The sequence below is a fragment of the Exophiala aquamarina genome, assembly GCF_000709125.1.
Source record: "Exophiala aquamarina CBS 119918 chromosome Unknown aczIA-supercont1.4, whole genome shotgun sequence".
Lineage (NCBI taxonomy): Eukaryota > Fungi > Ascomycota > Eurotiomycetes > Chaetothyriales > Herpotrichiellaceae > Exophiala > Exophiala aquamarina.
The window spans coordinates 2,638,260-2,656,034 of NW_013550584.1; the positions used below are offsets into that span (position 1 = coordinate 2,638,260).

Sequence of the window (17,775 nt, forward strand, 5' to 3'; positions counted from 1 at the left end):
CGTTTATTAAAGGTTACATACACTGGCCCGTTGATGCATTAAAAAGAAAGCCAAATCCCTACCCATTCCTTTGGACACGAAGACCCAAAAGACCCCAATCACAATTTTATTGTATTTCAAACACGAAGAAGAATAGAGCCAAATTATCAGCACGTCGACTCTAGTAAGCAACCAAAAGAAATCGTCTAGTCCAGTGCTAACTTGCCCAGAGATCCGAGCGAGACCGAAGATACCAAGCGGAAAAGAAAAGATGCCGTATTTCACCTCCAGCACCGACGGCGCACGCCTCCACTACGTCGAATATCGTCCAGCACGCACCGGCCCCAACGCACCGGCGCGGTTCGCGGCGACAAGCGACTCAACGAAAGACTTCAGCGCGGACGACCAGGTGACGCTTGTGTTCATCCATGGCTGGCCCATGTCGCATCGCATGTACGAGCATCTGCTGCTGCGGCTGAGCGAGACGCATGGCGTGCGCTGCGTCGCGAGCGATCGGCGTGGCTTCGGCGACAGCGAGTGGAGCGGTGCCGGTGGAAACACCGGTCCCATCACGTACGACACCTTCGCGCAGGACACGGTGGATTTTCTCTCGACTGTATTCCAGGCGAGCAGTGATAACCATGGATCGTTCTACTTCGTCGCGGCGAGCATGGGCTGCGGCGAGACGGCGCTGGCGTACCATCTCCTCGGCAGCTCGCCGGCGTTGCAGCGGCGATGCCGCGGCTTCATCTGGCTGGGAGCCAGCCTGCCGCTTCCCCTGAAGACGGACGCGAACCCGACCGCGCCGCCGCGTGAGCTCTGGGACGCCATCCTCCAGGGATTCCGCGATGATCGCGTCGGGTTCACGCGCGCGGCGATCCCGGGTGTCTTTGGTGAGACTTTCAATATCGGCATCGAGCTGCAGCCTACGGTCAAGAAGCGTTTTGAGAGCATGGTGGAGAGGGCTGATGCCCTTGCGCTCGAGAGGTGTGTTCAGATTATCACCGGTACGGACCTCACCGAGGTGGTTAGGAGGTTGGATGGGCTGGATGTCAAGATCTTGGTCGTCCATGGGGATAATGATCAGAGTGAGTTTACCTTTCTTTTCCATTTCGTTCTCGAAGGATGCCCCGTCTATGAGGACATGACCTGCCGTTGTACCTCACACGCTGGAGCCTTTGGATAACTGACCATTATCATGCAGGCATGCCCGCTGAAAGCAGCGCATGCATCATCCCAACCCTCGCAACCCAGGCCCAGGTCAAGATCTACAAGAACGCGGCGCATGGGTTGTACCTCACGCATGCCGACCAGGTGTTGGAAGATATCTTCGCCATCGTATTCGGAAAGTGACGATTCATTGGAATTCGGAGGTCGCCCCCCCCACCCCCCGCCAAGTCGGCTTGAACCTTCTGTTCTGGGCACTGAACATAACGTTATGTTTTCTTGTTTCCGCCCGTTGCCTGTTGGATGCCAAATGGATGTTGTCACTGGTTTTTATGGTGAGTTTGGGAAGGAGATGTAACTACGATTGAATTGAAAGTACATAATATTCTGGAGAACGAGTCCGATTGAGCAAGTCGCTGGCCATTTCACCGTTCTGTTTCGCCTCTTGGTTGTCTGCGGAGCTCACTACCCACACTACAATATACATAATTGCAGTCCTGGTGAGGGCTGCGTTGAGCGTTCCTCTATTAGCTTTTGAGTGAGTGTCTCGTCGAATTTGTCCAGTCTCTGGAAGAGCAAGAATGACTACAAACAAAAGTCAGCCAAAAAGAAAGGCCGAACAGATTGAGCTTCCGAGCCGTGGGGAGGATGCCTCGGAAAGGAAAAGAGTGCTCAACGTGCTAGCTCAGAGGAGGTATCGTCAACGCAAAAAGGAGCACGTGCAGAAGCTCGAGGCTCAGGTCCAACCTTCGGACAGGACTGAGGGACGTGATCAGCAGAAGTCATCCCAGTCCACAGACTTGCCTCCTGGCAAAACATCGGCGTCACCACTCTCATCGAGTCCAACTCATGGCGGGACATCGCAGTATGAACCGACGATGACAACTGATGTGCCCGCCATTGTGAGTGAGGATTTCGATGAAAGCTCATTCGATCCGACTGCTTGTTTCTCTGCAGCCTCACCCGGGCAATTCCAGAAAGAATTTCTAAACCAAGGATCTGTAGGTCAGTCGGATCTGTTTCAAGACGACCCTTTTGCCATGTACGATATCAATTCCCTGGCTTTTCCCGTCAACAGCCAGTCCTTCTGGGATATGTCCCTGGGAATGCCGTCGATATCAAATAGCCCTCAGTCCTCTACCACTGCTTCGTCCTCGAATGGAAGTGCGAGTTGGTCTCTAACGCCCGTTCCAATAGCAGATGAGGCCGACAATGCAACGGTCGATAAAACGGGGAAGCAATTATCTCCCAGACCACAAGCAGACGGTCTACAGTATTGCTTCCCGGACGAGGCAACCCTCGAAGTACTTGAGCTGACGCTGCTTCGAGGCTGTATGATGGTCGCCAGACGGATAGACGTTCACGAAATCATGTGGTCACTGACGGCATCGTCGCCATTCACAGACCCCTCGATGGCGTTCGCACAATACAAACACTTACCCACCAATCTGCAACCCAGCATGGTCCAGTTGACGGTACCACATCATCCCATTCTGGACATTCTACCTTGGCCGGCAGTGCGAGACAGGATGATTATGATCCTGGCACAGCCTCCCGAGGCACGACCGCCACAAGCTGCGTCACCTACCGCGTTGCTAGATTTCGTGTATGACATCGAGGACAGTTCAGAAGGTGTCCGGATATCAGGCAGCGATCCATACTCGGCGAATAATTGGGAAGTTGGAGAGAAGGTTTTCAACTCTTGGTGGTGGATATTTGATCGTGATGTCGTTCGGCGAAGTAATGAACTGCGAAAGTCTAGGGGTGCTCCTCTGCTTGGGAGTAGTGGCACGCCGGGGAGCATTTTGGGCGAGCTGGCATGATAGATCGACTCCTTTTTCGCCCCTTCCCCGGTGATTGTTTCTCTGCAAATGTTATCAATGTATCATTTCGTCTGTACGAATAGCCACATGGTACAGTAATTAGGAGTCCTCCGTGATGTACAATCTCGATAAAGTTGAGCGGCGTGCGCTGAACTCAAGGCCAGCTTGTCTTGGAGGCCCCCAGGCCGAGACACCTCTAGAGTTCGCACCTTTCCCAAGGTAGACAAGGCTTTTGGATGTGTCATCAATTTCTAAATTCGTGACCACGAAGTACCTGACGCTTGGAGTATTTATCACTCGATCCTCTTTCCAAGACCTCGTGCTGCCTTGAACTTACGAGTAATAGACCCGTGTTGTACGGAGTGCACGACGCCGGCTTCCAGCGAAGAACGTCAGGTGTGACCTGTTCGATTCTAGAGGCCCAAAGACATCCTTTACCAGGCCTTCAAGTCGTTTGCTAGCTCTCCAAATGCAAGAGTTTGACGCTCAATGCTTAGCCATTGCTGTGAACGGTAAAACACGAGTGCTGGATAGAGAACCCTGATTTTGTCCACAGAGAGAGGGGACCTAGTACTCCATGCGATTCACAGACCTCCGAGTCGTAAAGAGGGGAGGAACATCGTGGATCCTCTGACATACGAAGTACTCCGTACTAAGCTAGATAAAGGATCTCAGCTACTCGTACAATCTCTTCTCCGTACGGAATACTTTTGACCCCATCTCCTCCTGAAAGCTGACGGCAAAGCTGGTCAGCTGTCCTGCGCCAGCCATGTTGCCCGCCGGAGCCCGTGTTTGTGGACGAGGGCGTTCGTTGAGGCAATCTGTTCCTGCATATGTTTTTAATTTCCAAGCCTAGCTAGCCCCAGCCTATCAACGAATTCCTGCGTGTTAATTGGCTGTACTGAGTAATAAGCATCATATGGTCTCTTGGCGCCTAGTAGCGCGCTTTCTTCCGACCCCAAGCTTAGGCGAGTTGCGACTTCACCTCCACGAGTTTTGATCCAGCTTCTCGTATTTGCTTCTCTGCTTCTTTGTCCGTGATCTTGGCTGGCCTCTCCGAGGCAGCTTGACCGCCTACCCTTGTCCTGCTCTGTAGGAATTTTCACTGCCGACTACTCGTACAGCCACCCTCAAAACACCACCGCTTCGTATTGGACTCTTTCTGATCCCGAGACGTGGTCATCAACGATGCGAATCGTTACCCCAATACGGCTGGGAGCGTGTGTCCGCCTCAAGGGTATATGCATCTTTCCAGGCCATGCTTCGCGATGTTTGATTGCTCACACAGCATTCATGAAGGGCCTTTCATCGTCAAAGCACCTGGGTTCAGGGACCTGAAGGCCAAGCAATTCTGGCATGTCGCCAAATCCGTTGCAACCTAGCGCTGATGCCCCTACTCTGCTAATGCTACCAAATCTGGAATTGGAGCCCTGGTCAAACCCAGGAAGTCTGGCCCGAGTAGCCTTGTAGACGGGTGCTCCGCTCGGGATCCCCTGGCTACGTGGATTTCAGCCCAGCACCGCCTTCCTGCGTCTTGACTCTTCACACATCAATGGCCTCGAGTTATCGAACGCTTGGGCTAGGTCGCTTTGGAAATCGTATGCTGTTTCCATCTCTTTCTGATCTGTGTCCCCTCCGTTTTTCCTTCCACTTCTGTTCGTTGTGTCGCCGTTGTTCACACATCTGGACCACCAGTCACTCGTTCTATTTACAATTCTTTAATATTTTCCTACTGTCATTCGCTTCAATCGAGTCTCTTAAGAATTAATTCGCCAGCATGAGGTGGTCTTTGGCATGCCTGATAGGCATCTCGACCTTGGTAGTCAGTCAAGAAAGCACTGATGTTTCGAGCGCTGTTACCTCCGCATCCGTGACAAGCACTGAAAGCGGTGCTGCTCCAAGCAGTACCGATGCTTCATCGACGTCCAGTGCACCAATCACACATACTATTGGGGTTGCAAAGGTGCGAAGAGGTATTGAAGAGGCTTAAGAATCGCGCTAATGAAACACAGGGAGGCCACACATTCGAACCTGACGTTACGCAGGCGCGGATCGGCGATACCATCAAATTTGAATTCTATCCGACCAACCATTCCGTTGTTCGCGCAGAGTATGGTTTCCCATGTATTCCGTATGAATACACTGGTGTCGACAAGATTGGCTTTTATTCTGGATTCAAGCCGGTTGATGCCGTCCTCGACGACCCACCGGCGTTTTATGTCACGGTCAACGACACCAACCCAATGTTTTTCTACTGTGGTGCTCCTGGATCATGTATCAACTGGCAAATGGTTGGAGTGATCAACCCCAATGCTACGACTTCCTTACAGTACCAGAAACAGCTGGCCAAGGACTCGACCTTCATGCTTACTCCCGGCCAACCGTGGCCGGATGAGGCTGAGGATCCTTTCACGACAACGAGCGCACCTTCAGGAACCGCCACCTCAACTGTAAGCGGTGCTTCAGGCACCGCAGATGCCGCCGCAGCATCCTCATCACCTCATTCTGCCCTCTCCACCGGGGCGATTGCCGGGATCGCTATTGGTGCGGCAGCTGTCGCGCTTGCAGCAGCGGTTCTTCTGTATATTTGTGGTCGTCAATCCCGCCGCCGGACCCCAGTCAATCAACATGAAGAGAGACCGGGCACCGGTCATGCAACCGTACACTCTATGGCATACAATCCACATGGCCACCCAATGAGCCAGTATATGGATCCTACAAAACATATGTCGATGCACAGCAGTGTGATGCCTCTTAGCCCTGCTCTACCAGGTTACGCCCCATCTTACGATCCTACCATGTCGCCTTCCCTCCATCACAATTACCCCATGAGCGACTCTCTAAAACCGGGTCCGGGCAGTGATATTGCTACACTCCACAGCACATCACCGAGCCCACTGTATTCGACACCAGCTTATCCGAATGGTGTTCCACCCAGCATGTAAGTCCTTTATGACACTGATGTTTTCATTTGCTCTATCCTAACAAATTACTAGGTCTTCATTACCATACGGGGCTCCCCTCCAGCCACAGATCCACGAGATGGCAGGTTCAGACGCTGCTGCTCAGGGACAAACTAGCACTGGAATGGCCGGCTACATGCGACGATCTAGCATTTCAAAGTCTCAGGGCGTCGAAAGATACAGCTAAAGAATAATACATTTCAAAGTTTTGCTTATGGGCCTTTCTAAGGGACGAATTTTTTTTATGGACAGCGATGGAGCGATGAGAGTGGACTCAGTCATTCACTGACGGTCATCAGTTTTATTATTATTATCGGCATCGCACGCATCCTTGGGGCTAAATTTCACCCGATGATTGCAGTAAACATTGAACCACCTCTGCCAAGAAGATGCTGTTTCGCGCTCGTACATTTTGTAATGGGCTCACGACATGCCTCCAGCTTGTATGCATATTCCAAATATCACGCTGAAGGGATCGCAAACCATCAACACCCTTTCTACATCTGAAGTCGCACGAAAACTTCCTTCTGCATCCATCAATCTATTCTTTTTAAGTCCCAAACCCGCGAGCTGTGTTTCCTTACCCAAATACGGTGCTTATCGCGCACTGTGCGAGGGAAGACATGTGACCCGCCGTGAACCACTGGCAACCATCATAGAAATGGTTTCCCCATCTGTCAACGCGAATTCTGTTCTCATTCATTGACTCTGTCTCTCCAAGATGACCCATGCGGGACATGCCTCGGTTGTAGAGGGGTTATCTCCATCGTTTACCCCACAGACATAAAGGGTAAACTAGATGGGAGCATAACATCACGCGTCTCTCCAAGGCGAGCTGGCGAACCAGAGGCGCGCTGCTCGGAGAATCGGCACGCGGAGATGCTCACTCACTTCAAGGCAGGAAGCATAAATGGATGAAGGATTGGTGTGATCATGCTGATGGAGGAAGATGGGATCGTCTGTGATGAGCCTGGTAAGCTCTCTTACATTCCCGATTTCCATTGACTGATACTTGACCATTGGTTCAACTTTCCAACCGTAACCAGGGGGAAGGCATTGGGCGAATCGCAAAACAATAGTGCCCGTAATGCAGCGGGACATCGCCGACTCCCACGCCGGTGCCAAGGGGGCATCTAGCAACGACATCACTAATGACACAGTACACGGATCAAACGGCTGCCATAGCGACGACTCGAACGAAGAGGTGCTTGACATAGTGGTGGTAGGAGCCGGGTTTGCAGGCTGCTATCTTCTCTACAAACTCCGACAGCGCGGATTCAAAGTCAAGATCGTGGATGCCGCGTCAGATCTCGGGGGCATCTGGTACTGGAACACGTATCCCGGTGCACGAGTCGACAGCCAATATCCGATATATGCACTCTCATTGCCCGAAGTGTACGAGGACTGGAACTGGAGCTCCCACTATCCAGACCACGTCGAGCTGAGACAGTACTTCGCTCACGTCGACAAGAAATTGCAGATCAAGAAGGATACGGTTTTCAACTCCAAGGTCCTCTCCGCCGACTTTGACGAAAGCCGAAACCAATGGCTTCTGGCCTGTGACACGGGCAGGAAGTTTCGAGCTACGCATTTCATCGCCTCACTCGGGTTCGCCGCTAAGCGGTATTTCGGGGACTGGGAAGGTCTCGACTCGTTCAAGGGGGTGATCCATCACAGCTCGTTCTGGCCCCATGAAGGCGTCGACGTCAAGGGTAAGAGGTGTGCAGTCATCGGCACGGGAGCGACCGGAGTGCAGATCACGCAGGAGTGGGCCAAAGAAATCGGCAACGAGGGCGACTTGAAAATGTTCCAGCGGACCCCCAATCTCGCGTGTCCTATGAGACAGGTCTTTCTCACGCCGGAAGAACAGGCAAACGACAAGAAGAACTACCCCGAGCTGTTCAACCAGAGATGGGTGAATTACAATGGATTTCTGTATCAGTTCCGGGCAGAAATGATGTTCGACGCGACGCCTGAGGAGCGGCGGGAGATGTTTGAAATGTTGTGGAAGATGGTGAGTCTTTTCCCCTTTCGCCCTCACTTACACCTTTCCTCCCTGCTTTTTACTACACCTTGTGGGAATTAACCTGCGCTTCGCCTCAACTGACGAAGCATCAATGATCCCAAAGGGCGGATTTCGCTTTCTCATGAACAACTACTACGACATGACGCGAGAACTGCAGGCGAACCGCGAAGCGTACAATTTCTGGCGCGACAAGGTTCGAGAACGAGTGCAGGACCCTGCCAAGGCAGAACTCCTGGCGCCATGGGATCCACCGCATCCATTCGGGGCGAAACGACTGTCCCTGGAGCAGGACTTCTACGACCACTTCAACAAGGCCAACGTGCACGTGGTGGACATGAAGAGCAACCCGATCGAGCGGTTCGAAGCGGACGGAATCCGGCAGGCCGACGGGACGTTCCACGCGCTCGACGTGATCGCGCTCGCGACCGGGTTCGACTCCATCACCGGCGGCATCAAAGACATTGCGATCCGCGGGCTGGGCGGCGCCCTGCTGACGGAGAAGTGGAAGACGGGCACGTGGGCGTATCTGGGCCTCACGACGTCTGGGTTTCCGAATTTCTGGTTCACGTATGGGCCGCACGCGCCCACCGCGTTCAGCAACGGGCCTTCCTGCGTCGAGTTGCAGGGCGACTGGCTCGTCGACCTGTTCACCGCAATGCGTGACAATGGCCACACCCGCGCGGATGCCGACCTCGACGCCGAGAACGACTGGCGTGCCTTGGTCAAGGAACTCAGTCTCAAGGGCGTCAGGGGCCATACGGATTCGTGGTACAATGGCGCCAATATCCCTGGAAAGCCACGCGAACCGTTGAATTATGCCGGTGGTATTCCCATGTATATCAAGACCCTCGAGGAGTGTAAGAGAGACGGCTATAGAAGGTTTGCGATGTCGTAATTACGACATCGCGTTGATAGAGGCCAGGTCTTCTCTGAACAAGGTTCGTGAAGGGCCCACGGGTGGATACGGATGTATCAGAAATAGAAAGGATATTCCATCTGGAAGTAATCTAATCTCAGCCACTCCCACAATCTCTCTGCTTCAAGATCTATTCTTCCTTGTAATTTCCATGGTACCAAGGGCCCCGCTAGTTGTCGTGATTCGTGAGTCGCGACAGCCACCACCAATTTTTCCTTGACGGAATTACCCCGTCAAGACTCAGCCTCATCGACTCTTCCACAAGGCTCCTCCTGCCATCAAACCCATTTTGAAAGACATGTCACAGTGCCGACCTTTAGATTTAAAAACTTCACCAGACCACCGGTGCAAGTGAAAAAATCTCGCGTCTGAGGAGAGACTAGACTATAGTTCAAGTCCACCTCGGAACAGTGGCTTAGTTTACCTTTACAAAGGTTCCGCTTGGTCCTCGTGCAAGGCCTTGGCGTTGAAACGCCTCATATGCCTTTTTGGACTTTATATTGCGGCGTTCAAGAGTCAGCCTTGGGATCTGATCGTGATGTCCCCGTGACTTTGATCAGGTGTGGTCTTGCATTTAGGTGTTTGGGAGGGAGGACCACCGCCGTTCCTTTCTTATTTGGTCTTCCTCCACCCACCCCCAATTTCTACCATTTTTGACATCGTCTGCTGAGTTGCGTTTGTGTCTCTCTCTAATGAAGTGAGATTGGCAACCGGAGTATATCGTTGCTGATGAGATCATTTGGTCCTGTGGGATGCCAGCCTTGACACTAGTGTCTGACCTCTTTCTGCATTTTCTTCTCAATGGCGATTAGGAGTATTGTCCCATTCATAAAGCAAATTTTGGGAAGGGTCATCTTCACACATTTCGCGTTCCCTTGAGCGGACTCTGATGCATTGCTGCCCAGTGCAAAGACTTGCGCGGGGCGACATGGAAATTTTCTGGTTGCCCCAATCGTTCAAAGAATGGACCGTGACGATCACACTTTCCCAGGGAGATCAGCAACAGTCTTGCCAACCCTCTCTAAAAACAGCCAACTGGAACGCTCATCCTCGAAAGCCAGATACCCATCAAAGCGCCTCGCTTTAGTGCACTTGACAACTTTGGCCGCGATTTCCTCCACGGCAAGCATTTCCAGGCGACTTTCAAGACCCGTGGCGTATTCTTCACCGATCGCTGCTTCTTTCTTGCTGCATTCCATGACAATCTCGGACGGGACAGGCAGGATTCGGAGCCCGCTGCCACGAGCCTTGGGCAGGCGTTGCAATGCACACATCCGCTCACAGACGATATGCGATTCTGGCACGAGCAGAACCAGCTGGGTCTTGGGTGTAAGCAGAAGCGTCGAGATGGTGTTTTTCATCTGCCCACAGTAGACGCGCCCCGAGTTCGGGATCGAAAGGAGGTAAGTTTTTTGGAGCTGTGATGTTTCCTCCCGATCCAGAGGGTGGCTTTTGCTTTTGGCTTTGGCCTTGGACTTGCTGCTTGATTTCTCGCGACCGGTCCCTTCTGTTGGCGACGATGCTGAATACAAGTTGTCCACGATAATGCTTGCTAACGACTTTGCCGACGTGCTGCGAGGTTTACGGTGTGGTGTGCGTGGATCGATTTCTGGCGTGGTGAAGTTGTTGAATGATGTTTTCCCATTTTGCAAGCCACACTGGCCTTTGGGATAGGCGAAATCCCAGACCGCAATATTTTGGTATTCAGCCATTACTGTTCAGATCCGATTTGATGCGTTAAGGACTCGAGTTATAAAGACTGGGTGAGTGAACAATTGATAACTGGTTCCCTTTTTGTTTTCGGCCAGCAGAGGTTCGTCAGGCTCCTTCTTACTCCTTCTTACCCCGGTGGCGAAAGTACCGCTGAATGACCCCGTGGAGGATAAGCGATCTGACTGGAGGTATCCGTCAGCATCAAAGTGCTGAGTCATGAGAGCGAGGCCAATGATATTTGCATGGCGCAGACGACTTCTACTGCCGGTCACGGGGTCGCTCGAGGTATTTCACGGTGTACGAGGAAGGCGAGGGAATTCAACGATCATCTTCGAAGGTGACAAGGCGGCAGTCCAACGCTTATGTAGCATCTCAGGGTTATTACGGACTCGACGTAGCAAACGGGTGCTTCGCATGATCCCAAAAAAAGGCTCCCTACCGTTGCCGATAACAGCCCGCCTATCACTCAAGTTTGCGCAAGCTGAACGGAGGCCCGAAACACGAGAAAGAACAAGTGACCATGCCAAAAGTGGGCACAGCTGCTCCATGGCTTTACTAATACGTACTGTAGTCGTACACAGGACAGACATGCGCCCTCAACTAACTCCCGAGCCCCGATCAACGAGCAGGGTAACAAGGAGCCACTTGCTTATTGTACCGGCTATCTCAGTCGGAGGAAGATCGCGAGTTATTTTAACGCTCAAACATCAACCCGGTGTGAATAGTGCAACCGCACTTCGTTCTTTAGGGGGGGGGGCTCACTCCAGCGTCTTCATCTCCATTCCATTCATCACCGAGAGAACTCCGCCATCAATCAAGGAATATAGGGCAGAACCGCCAGTCTTCTGAAAACGTGGACGCTCGTCATTGGAATTCTCAAGCCAATCAAACGAAATGCAAGTCGAGTTTCGTCCGCTCGGTACTATCTCTGCTGCTGAGTCAGGAGCACCGACTACCTACTCGTAGTTAGGTTCTACACATTGTACTTTGGATGCTGCGGCATTTTAGTTAAATTAGTGACTACTACTGATGAATTTGATGGATGATATCCTCCTCGCCACTAGACTTCTGAGGCACATCACTACACTAATCAACCGACGACATATAACTCGTCGAGGTAAGCTGGTGTGGACGTTCATATTAGTTGTGGAAGCAAAAGCGCTCAGAGGCCGAGAAGACTCGGCCTGGGAGGGCCTATGTAAGTTGCTTGTTTCGTCTTTATTATCTAACTAACTCACTGGTCAACTAACGTAGCTCAGCAACGCCAGATCTTGGAACTGACTCAGACTCCCAGCAGGAAAGAACCTGGATGATCACATTGATTACTGTACTATGTAGGAGCCGCTAATTTTCATGTCACATGTGCTACCGCCGCGATTGCAGAATATCATGGTTAGCTGTACAAGAGTTGCATCTCGTTGCCACTGGTAGGAATAGTTCTGTCATGAACATGGATACTCCCTCTTACGCCTGAGTATGAACACTTAGCAATATCAACTAGAGTACCGCCCATACCAATCAAGCAGAACAGCTAAATGGCTTCTTGGTGGCACCATGTTCCTTGATGCTGCTGATACTGGCGTACAAGCCAACCACACAGAGTATACAGGCCATGGCGATGAGAACCAAATTGACGAGAAGGAGGATCGTCTTCTTCCACGACCACGACCCTCTGGATCGGACGTGGTACCAAATCTCGCGCCTCTCGAAATTCATCGAGAACCAGAATATGCCGCTGAGGCCGAAGGTGAACCAGCTGGCGAACAGGGCGCTCGTGATGCCCAGCATGTCGTTGAAGACGGGGACGACCTCGGCGATGAACCACGCGGCGAGCCACGAGAGCGTGGCCATGCCGATCCAGATGGCCCGTGACCTCCATGTCTTCTGGTGCATGAGGTCGTCGTCGCGGTCTCGCAGGCAGCGGACGTAGAGGTACTTGACGCCGACGTGGCCGTTGACGACGCCGGCCACGATGATCGTGGGGATGGCCACGCCCCACGCGACCTTGGCCACCACGGGCTTCGCGCTGTTCAGCGCCGGACTCGCCACCGAGTCTCCTGCGAAGTAGTAGATGACGATGGCCGCGATCACGTACATGGAGATGTCGCTGATCTGGAGGAATGCCAGCGCCTTGGGAAAGTCACGGGGGTTCTTCAGTTCTGAAATGAACGTGAAGAACGCCGGGTGACCCGCGTACGCGAACACGATGTTAGAGACGGCCAGGAACCCTTGGACGAAAGTCACGTCGTCGCTGGGCCAGAGGCGGAAGGAGAGAGCACCATCACCACCACCACCGGACAGTTTGGCCGCTTGCATTGCCGGTTTGCTGATGCCGACTGCGACCATCGTGACCATGACGGCGCCGATGATGCTGACGAAGCTAGCCATGGAGAAGTACGAGAGATGCTTCAGGGTGCGTGGCAGCGTGCACACCAGGCTCAGGGCGGTGCCGAGCATCATCCAGACGATCGTGCAGGCGCCGTGCCCGGTGATGGTGTTCATGCAGATGGCGAAGGTGAGGATGTGGCTGCCCATGACGAAGATGTAGAACAGGAACTGGGCGCATCCGATGACGATGCCACCCCATTTCCCGAATAGGACTTGACCGGCGCACCCCATTGAGTGGACGTGGGGATGTTGAAGCTTGAACTGACCGATGACCAACCCAGAATACGACGCGAATGCACCGAAAAACAGGAGGAGGATGAGCCCTGGCACGGCCCCGACCGTCGACATGGCCTGTGGCAGCGACAAGATCCCCAGCGAAATGGTCTCGGCCACCATCACCATTCCCGCCTGCCACCAGGTCATCGACTGGTATTCGACCCCGTCCTCGACTCGGTTGGCCATCGGGTCAACATCATGGCCGCCGGTTGTGGGCGCTTTGTCCGTAGCTAGCTGTGTTAGTTGAGAGGAGGCAGCCGCCTTCTCGACGTCGGCGGCCCTCTGGTTTGACTGTTCCGTGTCCATTCTGGCTAACCGCAATCGTTAAAGTGGATGGAAGTCAAGCAAGTAAGTAAAGTGATGAGTAGGGTAGTAAAGAATGTACAGGTGGGAAGGACCTAGGAGATGAGGCATTATATATGGAGTCTGGAGGTCCTCATCGAGAAACTTGACGAAAAGGTCCTCACACAACAGATCAGGCACAAGGCGAGCAGCGGGCAGCGGGCAGCGGACAACGGCTCCACACATCCTGTAGTCCACGATTCACAGGGGTTGATGTATTACTGTATTATAGAAATTTCGATGGAAGGCCCCACGGGGTAGTAGTCGTCTAACTTTCTGGTTCGCGAATGATAAAGCGAGCTCTGGACCAAGAAAGTCAAAAGTCAAAATGCACCAACCAAAAACCCACATTCATACAAGCGATTGAGAACCACTTTTGCTTTGCCTTCAGATGCACCGGCGGTCGAGTCCTTGATTCCCGTTGCTAGTCCGCAGTGCGGTGCGAGAAACAGATGCATCGCTGGAAACCAAACCAAAAAACGTCATAACGTGAGGGTGCATGGCATTTATGAATTATTTGTTCGCGGGGGATTGTTGGCCCAGAACCGGGTTCTGACCGGGCATCAGCTTCGAGTCGCTCTCGAGGGTGTCCGCCGGACCATCTGGAAGGGTATTAGCCAAGAAACTGCTAGATAGCTTTCGGGAGAAGCTGCTCTGCCAGGGAACTTACCGTATCTCGAGTAAAGCTTTCGTTCATACTCGTCGGTGAAACCAACCTTTCCGCTCTCCACATCCTTCCTCGACACGCCCAGTTTGCTCTTGGGAAGACCCATCGATGCCAAAAAGGCCACGCTTTCTCTCCATTCGACTTCTTTCCTCTTGTTGTCCCATTTGAGTTCCTCAGCCATCAGGTCGATCACTGTAGGCAACGCTTCCAAGGCAGCTTGAGCGTTCAAAAATGCCAGTCGCGTCCGTCGTGCAATAACATCGACCGCCCGCTGGGCAAACTCGTGGCGGACCGCATACCGGACCTCCCCATCCACAAAGGGGTACAAGGCAGATATCCGTTTTCCCCGGACGGGAAACCTTTCGTTGGTGGGGCTTGACAAGGCTGCCACGGTCCATGCCCGATCCCCATAAGCTTCAGCCAGGTGTTTGGCCACTTCGGTTTCGATGCCAAAGTGTTGAACAAGGTTGATGAAGAGAGTTTTGGAAAATCCGTGTGCGCCCACCAAGCGGACTTGGTGTGTCTGGCAGAGTCCGTCCAGTGGTGCAGCGTCGTCGATCGCTTCGGTCCCACTCACTCTGGTGGGCGAGGTGAGGGGCTTGGTCTGTAATTTGAATTGTTTAATGGCTTCATCCACTGCGTCTTCGGCCATTTGACGATACGTGGTCCATTTGCCACCAGCACATGTCAAAAGGCCTGATTCTGACACAGTAACCAAGTGATTTCGGACCAGTGACTCGGTGTTCTTTGCTTTGGGGTCTTTCACAAGCGGACGAATGCCAGACCAAGCAGCCAGGACATCTCCACGTCGGACATTTATGTCAGGGGACAGGTAACCTTTGATCTCGTTCAAGATCCAGCCTATTTCGTCTTCGCCAGCGATTGGTTGTTGGGTAATATCACAAGGAGCATCGGTGGTACCAGCAATGGTGTTCCCTTGCCATGGAAGGAAGAAGATAACTCGCCCGTCCGAGGTTGCGGGATCGATCAGACCCATAGAGTTCTTCTGAGGACTGTAATAGCCGGGAAGGACCACATGTACCCCAGAGCTCGGAGCAACTATCTCTTGGACGTTGTGATCATCCATCTTGCGAATGGAATCACAGAAGGGTCCAGTGGCATTGATGACCCCCTTTGCTCGGATAGTGATGGGTGCAGCCAGCTTGCCGTTCTTCTCGGCAATGACATCCTTCACCACAGCACCATCCAGTCTGCCACTCGCGTCCTTGGTCAAACTGGTGATCTCCATATGGTTTACCACAGTCGCACCATACAAGGCGGCGGTTGCAGCGATGGATATGTTCATTCTGCTGTCGTTATGTGCCCCATCGTAGTAGACTAAAGCACCAACCAGGTTGTCCTTTTTCAGCATGGGAAAGGCGTCCAGAGCCTTGCTTTTGGTCAGAAAGTAACTTGTCTCGATCCCCTCGCTGCCAGCCAGAAAGTCATAGAACTTGGTGCCGGCCCAAAAATAAGGGGCCTGCCACCATTTCTGCAGGGGAATCATGATGGGCAGCCACATGGAGAGATGAGGCGCAGTGTCGAGGAAGTACTTCCTCTCCCGCAGGGCTTCTTTGACCAGAGCATATTGATTGTAGTCGAGCTCCCAGACGGCTTTCTCCAAGTACCGCACACCACCGTGGACGAGCTTGGTACTTTTGCTGCTGGTACCGGCGGCGAAGTCGTCGCGTTCGACCAGAGCGACCTTCAGCCCGCGAGTGGCGGCATCAAGGGCAATGCCTGAGCCGGTCGCGCCTCCACCAATGACCAAGAGATCATAGGGCTCTCCGGCTTGTTGATCGGCGGGCAAGTCTCGATCCCGGTCATCGCTGGTAGCGCCTCTTAAACGGTCTAGACTGTTGATCAGCTGCTGTGTGAGAGGAGTCTCCGACGATGCTCCAGCCAAGCCCCCGCTCTTTCTCAGATCTGCGATCTGCGCCGCTCGAGACTTGATCAAGGGGAATTTGGGAGGAATGATGGTCCCGTCGTCGGTGCGCGGGGTGGGAACGATGGCCCCTTGTGAACCAGGCACGTTGATGGGGCGGTAGGAGACGTATATGAGGGTTCCGCCAACACCAGCGAGGGCGCCAGCGGAGTAGAGGAGGGGCTTGAGGAATCGACGGGCGGATAACGGACGACCAGCGGCCGCCATGAGGATCGAGGGTTACACTCGGCCGGGGCGTTGCGTCAATGGTTGACTCTCGAGGATGAAGGGCGGAGGTTTTGAGGACTGTTTCGTTTCACTTTACAAAGAGGGAGCTATTCCGCTAGAGTCTCCATGCTCGACGCCAGAAGTGCGGACGGTGGAAATGAGTAGATGGCAAGCGCGTGTGGTGAGGTGTGTGGCCAAGTAGGGGACCGAGCAAAGGGACTGACTGGGAGTGGTAGGGTAGCATGAATGATGTATGTCAGAGACAAGAAGTCCGGGGTGCCGGCGGCTTGGGATGTGAGGAAGAATAAGAGGAAGGGCGGGAATAGGAACAGCAATAGCAATAGCAGGAATGGGGGTGGGAGTGGGAGTGGGAGGAGCAGGAGGTACACGAGGTCTCCGTAACAATTCACCACTGACTGCTATTCGTCGAGTCGCAGGTAAGTAGCTGGCTGACTTTGCTACAGCATTAGCACGAGCACGAGCACGAGCACGAGCACCACAGCCGAACAACGGGGGTCGTGTTGCTCATCCAGTCCTGGACTCCTGGGGTTTGGGGGAGTGGATGTGGATGGTGGATGAAGCTCAGGTCGAAGCAAACTGCGTGAGGTGTGAGGATGCAAAGCCATCGTCATGCATCTGCAGGTCGGTATCTCCAGCCCGAGAAGTGGAATCCCAATCGTCGCCGCGCCGTTGGCAATTGGACGCCTCTTTCTCTGGGCCTCGGGCCTTCATAATTAAACAAACCATTCTCGCTTGACGAGGGGGATTGATCGACCCACGAGCAAGTACTCTGTACTAACTACTTAGCATCCGCCTTGTCGGCGACCGTCTGAACACATGCCAACATGTTGTTGACATGGACGAGTCCTGCATGCTCGTCCACATGACCCTTTATCCGAGTCCCATCATGACTGTTGAATCTTGGGAAGGATGACGGAGCATGTGCTTCAAGAAACAGCACCGAGACAAATGGGATCGAGAACGATCAACTTTTGCAGCTTAGCTTTTATCAAATGTCGACTATACTTTTCAACTTGTTCTCGCCCTCCATTCCCTTCCAGGGTGACAATAATGCGATCTCCAAATCCATCCTAGATATCGAATGCCCAATTTTGGTGCTATCGAGCTAACCCCCTTACTCCTATGTATGTCCGTTGATATGTTCAGCCTTTTGCTCCAACAGCCCGATGTCGATCTTCGCCGCCGGCGCGCTGTGCGGTGTGGACTCGATATTCATTTTAGATGGTGTTTGCACCGTCCTCAACGGGCTGATAGGGCTCTCTGACCCGTTGAGGTTCAAGCGCTCCAGGGCTTCCAGCTCCGCCTCCGAAAACTGCCTGAGATGCTTCGGCTTGAATGGATT

General features: G+C 53.1%; 7 protein-coding genes across 7 annotated transcripts; 4 read left to right on the top strand and 3 right to left on the bottom strand.

Annotated features, from left to right (window-relative positions):
* Positions 1-250: 250 nt before the first annotated feature.
* Positions 251-1,332, top strand: A1O9_06049 (uncharacterized protein; the record flags this gene model as incomplete). The annotated part of the gene is made up of 2 exons (XM_013405262.1): positions 251-1,067; positions 1,184-1,332. 2 exons carry the CDS (start codon positions 251-253, stop codon positions 1,330-1,332), a joined length of 966 nt encoding a protein of 321 aa, XP_013260716.1.
* A 395-nt stretch (positions 1,333-1,727) lies between these two features.
* A1O9_06050 (uncharacterized protein) lies at positions 1,728-2,969 on the top strand (the record flags this gene model as incomplete). Its single annotated transcript, XM_013405263.1, has 1 exon — positions 1,728-2,969. The coding sequence occupies one exon, from the start codon at positions 1,728-1,730 to the stop codon at positions 2,967-2,969; it is 1,242 nt and encodes a 413-aa protein (XP_013260717.1).
* A 1,910-nt stretch (positions 2,970-4,879) lies between these two features.
* On the top strand, positions 4,880-6,119 carry A1O9_06051 (uncharacterized protein; the record flags this gene model as incomplete). The annotated part of the gene is made up of 2 exons (XM_013405264.1): positions 4,880-5,910; positions 5,966-6,119. The coding sequence occupies 2 exons, from the start codon at positions 4,880-4,882 to the stop codon at positions 6,117-6,119; spliced, it is 1,185 nt and encodes a 394-aa protein (XP_013260718.1).
* Positions 6,120-7,019: 900 nt separating this feature from the next.
* A1O9_06052 (uncharacterized protein) lies at positions 7,020-8,853 on the top strand (the record flags this gene model as incomplete). The annotated part of the gene is made up of 2 exons (XM_013405265.1): positions 7,020-7,946; positions 8,062-8,853. The coding sequence occupies 2 exons, from the start codon at positions 7,020-7,022 to the stop codon at positions 8,851-8,853; spliced, it is 1,719 nt and encodes a 572-aa protein (XP_013260719.1).
* Positions 8,854-9,851: 998 nt separating this feature from the next.
* Positions 9,852-10,586, bottom strand: A1O9_06053 (uncharacterized protein; the record flags this gene model as incomplete). The annotated part of the gene is made up of 1 exon (XM_013405266.1): positions 9,852-10,586. One exon carries the CDS (start codon positions 10,584-10,586, stop codon positions 9,852-9,854), a length of 735 nt encoding a protein of 244 aa, XP_013260720.1.
* Positions 10,587-12,105: 1,519 nt separating this feature from the next.
* On the bottom strand, positions 12,106-13,557 carry A1O9_06054 (uncharacterized protein; the record flags this gene model as incomplete). Its single annotated transcript, XM_013405267.1, has 1 exon — positions 12,106-13,557. One exon carries the CDS (start codon positions 13,555-13,557, stop codon positions 12,106-12,108), a length of 1,452 nt encoding a protein of 483 aa, XP_013260721.1.
* A 549-nt stretch (positions 13,558-14,106) lies between these two features.
* On the bottom strand, positions 14,107-16,412 carry A1O9_06055 (glycerol-3-phosphate dehydrogenase; the record flags this gene model as incomplete). Its single annotated transcript, XM_013405268.1, has 2 exons — positions 14,107-14,195; positions 14,264-16,412. 2 exons carry the CDS (start codon positions 16,410-16,412, stop codon positions 14,107-14,109), a joined length of 2,238 nt encoding a protein of 745 aa, XP_013260722.1.
* Between the last annotated feature and the right edge of the window lie 1,363 nt (positions 16,413-17,775).